At 63.7% G+C, this 5,000-nt stretch overlaps 1 protein-coding gene across 1 annotated transcript in view; it reads right to left on the reverse strand.

The window, feature by feature from the left end:
* Positions 1-4,442, reverse strand: part of UNCX (UNC homeobox) — a 4,602-nt gene extending 160 nt beyond the window's left edge. The window contains exons 1-3 of the mRNA XM_045185088.3: positions 3,574-4,442; positions 3,155-3,330; positions 1-1,098 (exon numbers count right to left, since the gene is read on the reverse strand). The exon at positions 1-1,098 is cut by the window's left edge and continues 160 nt beyond it. Of these exons, the coding sequence (XP_045041023.2) occupies positions 1-1,098; positions 3,155-3,330; positions 3,574-3,841 (1,542 nt within the window). The 5' untranslated portion in view covers positions 3,842-4,442. The remainder of the gene's footprint in view (positions 1,099-3,154; positions 3,331-3,573) is intronic.
* Between the last annotated feature and the right edge of the window lie 558 nt (positions 4,443-5,000).

Raw genomic sequence — 5,000 nt, forward strand, 5'->3', positions numbered from 1 at the left:
GGGTCCGGCCGCGGCGCCTGGCTCCGGGGCCCCGCAGACGGCCGGCTCCCCAGCTGGGCTGGGCGCCTGTGTTCTGGGCCCGGGCGACGGCGGGGGCGGTGGGGGTGGCGGGGCCGCTGGGCAGGCAACCCCCGCGTCCAAGCAGTCACTGCCACCGCCACCGCCCTCAGCCCCGGCTGGATCCCGGAAAGATGCCGGGGTCGGGCCCCCAGGGGAGGCGACAGCGTCGGGGCTGCGGCGCGCAAAGGCCGAGTCCGGAGTGCCGCTGGGCCCTGGGAAGGCCCCGAAGCTGGCCTGAGCAGGTGGCGCGGGCGGCACAGCGGGCGCGGGCGGCGCGTCCTTAGGCGCCGGCTCGGGGCCCGCACAACCCTTGAGTGCGGCCTGTGGCACCAGGAAGCCGAGCGGCTGCGTGATGGGGTAGAGCAGGAAGTGGCCCTTGCCGATGAGGGTTCTCGGCGCACACGGCAGCCCTGGCGCAAAGTCCAGCCCCGCAGCAGCGGCGGCTTTCCGGCGTGGCGGCGAGTCGGACAGCAGGCTCTCCACGCTGAACGGGCTGGCTTTGGGCAGGCCCGAGGCTCCACGCTCTGCTGCCGCCGCTCCGGACACACACGAGGCCGCATCCTTGTCCGCGGGGCGGCCTGGCCGCAGCTGCGGGCCGGCGCCACTTCTTTGGCTCGGGTAAAAGGCGGGGTCACAAGTGCCCGGAGCGGGCGGCTCACCCGGCGGTGCAGGCGGAGGACCCGCGGCACCGGCCTTGTGCACGCCAGGGCCCTTGGACGCGGTGGCGGGCGGCGGCGGCGGTGGCTCCGGTGGTTCCGGGGATAGACCGCCCCCGCCACTGTCGCTGTCAGAGCTGGGTGCGCTGTGCAGGGACAGGCCACCGGGCGAGTGCAGGTGGCGGCTCTGGCTCTTCAGCAGCTTCTTCTCGTGTTTGCGCTTCTTCTTCTCCATCTTCTCCAGCTCCTTTCGGGCAATCTCCTCGGGGTCCATGGGCTCACCGCTGCACGTGGTCGGGTGTGAGTTGTGCGCTGGCCGCCCTGGGCCTTTCTTTGTGTTCTCCTTCTTCCTCCACTTGGCCCGCCGGTTTTGGAACCAAACCTAGAGCAGCCGGGTGGGGAAAGGAAGGCACGATCAGGCGGCGGGCTTGCCGCTGGGCTGCGGGCCTCCCCGCTCGCCCAAACAGCCTGCTCAACCTACTGGGCTCAGCCAGGGGGCCGGCGGCCTTGAGCTGGCTGTCCGCACTCAGGCTGCAGGTTCCAAAGGGCATCTTTCCCACACAGAAGGAGGTAGTCAGGCCTCTCGGCGGGCTTCCCACTCCGGCTTCTCACCTCGGGAACAGGAGCGGCCCCTTCGTTGGGCAGGGCCAGTCTGGCCCCTGATTGAGAGTATCGAGCTGGGGTCCTGGTCCGGAGTAGATAGCAGGGCCCCCGCCTTGCCTCTCCTGGCTTCTCACAGCTCGTGTTCTAAGCAGCCTGCCGGGCCTGGCGCTGACCGTCTGGCCCGAGGACACCAGGCGGCCAGGCTCAGCCGCCCTTCACACCTGTCTTCGGCCCCCTGGAGACTGAGCCAAAGCCCAGATTTTGGCGATTCCCGTGAAGGGAAATCTGGATGCTTCTAGCAGGGCCTGGAAGCCAAGCCCAATTTTTTTTTTGGGGGGGGAGCTTCAGTAGCCTACATACACACAACACACACACGCACACACTCATACACATCCCCTTTCAGGGCAAGGCACCAAAACGGTGCTCTCAAACAAGCTGCGCCTGGCTTTTGGGGTAGGGTGGGGGAGGCAGGAAAGCAGGAGGCCGGCTGCCGGGCCTTTCGAAGGACAGGCCTGGGCAGTCCCGCTTCTTCCACTCTCTGCAGGCCTGGTCCTGGGGAGCTCAGGTCTCGGGGGAACATTGGCCCTGGGCCCCCGCTCCACCAGGCACACACCCCAGCCGAGGGTCAGGCACACTAGCCTTCCTGATAGAGCGCCACCAGTCAAACTCTTTGTTGCGGCCCAGCAGCAGGCCTGGCGTGGTCACAGGCAGCCTGTGGGTGCCATGGTGCAGGTACTGAGTGGCAGCCTCTCCAAGGTGGTGACACTTTCTTCCTACCTCTCTTCCCACTCCTGTGGGGGTTTTTTTGTGGGGGGTTTATTTTTTTTCGTCTGTTTGTTAATACTTTTTTGGAGGATGCAAATTCTAGGCCACCTTGTCACTGAGAATCATTCCCCGTGGTCTCAGGGGAGAAATGAAGAGGTCTTGACTTCACTTAACACACTTAAGAGTGGATGGGACGAAAGGACGCACGGGCAGGCGAGGCTGCCAGGTGAGCGGGCGCAGGGCCGCCCCACCTTCAGACAAAGCTCCTGGTGCTGGTCCCAGGGCAGCTGCCTCCGCCCCAGAGCCCAGCGCCCACAGCTGCACCCCACACTCACCACCCAGAAGGTTGCCGTCCTTTAGGGAAACATCTAATTGTGTACCATTCATCTTAAATTTTTAATCTACCCAAGTGACGCTGTGTTTTTTAAAAGAATACTGCTGGCAGTCTTCGGATGAAAATCAAATGACAGTAAAATGAAAAAGAAATGATATAATAACGGGGGTATTAAAGATTTAGAAACCTTTTTTCTCAGTGTGTTAATTTTTCAAGTTTCCGGCCCCCTTCCTCAGCTTCCCCTCCCGAAAGGGGATGAATAAGTACATGTTTCCACCTGAATATCTTAAGAGGTGAAAGGTAAGCAAATGCATCTGCTCCAGGCTGGTGAACCAAGCCCTTGGAAGGCGCAGAGGCGCAGGTCTGCCTCCGCCCCGTCTCTCTGAACCCAGCCTGCCGCGCCTCCTCGACACCTCTCCCACCCAGGCCGCCTGACCTCATTTCGCCAGACCCCACCACACGCCTTCCCGGTTGGGACGCAGCTCCAGTTCTCGCCACTTTGGGGCGGCCGCCGAGCCCTCCCAAGTCGCCTCACTTTTAGAGACTCGCACCTCCCTCTTCAAGAGACGCCGGCCCCAGAATACCCACCACCGCCGCCAGCACCTTCCCACCGGCGAGCGCCAGGAGGGTTCGTAATCGAGGATGCCGCGCCATCCAGAACAAAGGCAGGCCAGCGCGGGGTAGGCCAAGCGGCAGGCTGCTGGCTGTGGGCTCCGGGAGGGACGCGGGTCTTTACCTGAACGCGGGACTCAACGAGATCCAAGCGCAGCGCCAGTGCCTCGCGCATGAACACGTCAGGATAGTGGCTCTCGTTGAACGCTTTCTCCAGCTCCTCCAGCTGCCAGCCGGTGAAGTTGGTGCGGGTGCGCCGCCGCTTGCACCCCGGGCTCTCCTTGTCTGGGTCCCCCGAGTCTGCGGGCGTGCACAGGACGCCACATGGCTCAGGCACTGCCGGAGCCGGATCCACCCCCCACGCTAATGCTTGCTGGCCGCCCCGGATCCCGGGGCCATGGGCAGGGCAGCCACACGCCCTGAGCTGGGGTGGAGCGCGGAACCCAGGAGCTCTGGGCCCGCAGCCACCCAAAACTAACTCCTCTACCTGAGAGGGTCCCCTGACCTCCCAGCCCCATCCCACTCCCGGCGTGCTGCGCCTACCTGACAGCTTGAAGGGCTGGCTGTCGCCGCCTACCCCGCAGGCCGCCGGCAGCAGCGGCGTGGGGTTGACCACTGAGGCGGCGGCGGCAGCGCAGGAGCCGCTGAGCAGGCCGTCGATGGAGAAGGGCACCGAGGCGGCCGACTGTAGCTGGTGGCCGGCCAGCTCGTACACGTGGTGGTGGCCCAGCGGGTAGGGGAAGCCCACCACACCGCCCAGGGAGCCCCCGAACTGGGCATGCGGGTGCTCCAGGAGGCGGCCGTCCATCATCTCGCGCCGGGGGCCAGCGGGGCGCGGGGGCGCAAGCCGGGGCCGGGCTGGGCCAGCGGCGGGACGCGCGGGTGGCGGCGGCGGCGCAGACAGGGACCCGGAGCCCTACACATGCTTCGCCCGCACTCGGCGCTTTACTTTATCAACATCAAGCTCCCGATAATTAGCCGCGGCTGGGGGAATTTGGGACCAATAAGAAGCGCTAATCGGCTCTGACGTCAGAGGCGTGCTGGGTGCAAGGAAACGTTTTCCATATCGATTGCTAATTATACCTGACATGCACCTCAATAAACAGTATCAAGAACTGTCACAACAAGACATGGGGGGGGGGCGGCAGGGAGGGAGGGGGTGCGGCCGGCGCTGGGCAGGCGCGAGCGCGGGGAGCAGCCGGGCAGGGGCCCCTGGCGAGCCCCCCACTTAAGTCCCCGCTGGCCCAGCCTGAGCCTCCCCGCCGCCGGCTCCCGCCCCTCCACAAATCACTAATAGATTTCCCTTTAAAACATTCACCGCGTGTTGTGGGGATTTTTCACCAGAAATGCTGTACTCTCTGAACCTTTAAAGTGATGTTGCTCCAATTACAGAGAGACATTGAGCGGCAAATAGACTGATCCAATAATAGGAGATTCATCATCCGCTCTTTCCGAAACTGTCACATTGAATTTAAAACTACAAGGGCTTCTCATCTCCTCTCCGGCTCCAGGCGGCAGGGAGAGGGGAGGGAGGGCGGGCCGTGACTCCGAAAGAGGAGCACTCCTGCCAACGACGCGCCTGTCAATAAAAAGGCTTCCTTAATGCCCTCTCGGGTTGACTGGCAGCCGCCCAGTCTGCAAAAGCAGACGGGGTGGCTGAGGGGGCACCTTGCCCCCACCTTCCCCTGACCCGGGTTAGGGGAAGATGGGGCACAGGGAAGAGGGGCGGGCAGAGGGGGAAGGGGAAAGTAACTTTGCGGTGGCAGCCAATGAGGCCCCCTACACTGGGGGAAAAAAACACACCCCACTTTGACCCGGCCTGTAAAGAACAGGAGTGAACAGGGCCGGGGCACCCAACCCATTTGTTATAATTAAACCATGTTCTCAGGGAAGGGCCGCCCCCTGCCCCACTATGAAGTATCGACAGGCTCCAAGCTAAATCATGGAAGGACACAGTCCGCAACACGCGG

The sequence above is a fragment of the Desmodus rotundus genome, chromosome 6 (assembly GCF_022682495.2).
Source record: "Desmodus rotundus isolate HL8 chromosome 6, HLdesRot8A.1, whole genome shotgun sequence".
Classification (NCBI taxonomy): Eukaryota; Metazoa; Chordata; class Mammalia; order Chiroptera; family Phyllostomidae; genus Desmodus; species Desmodus rotundus.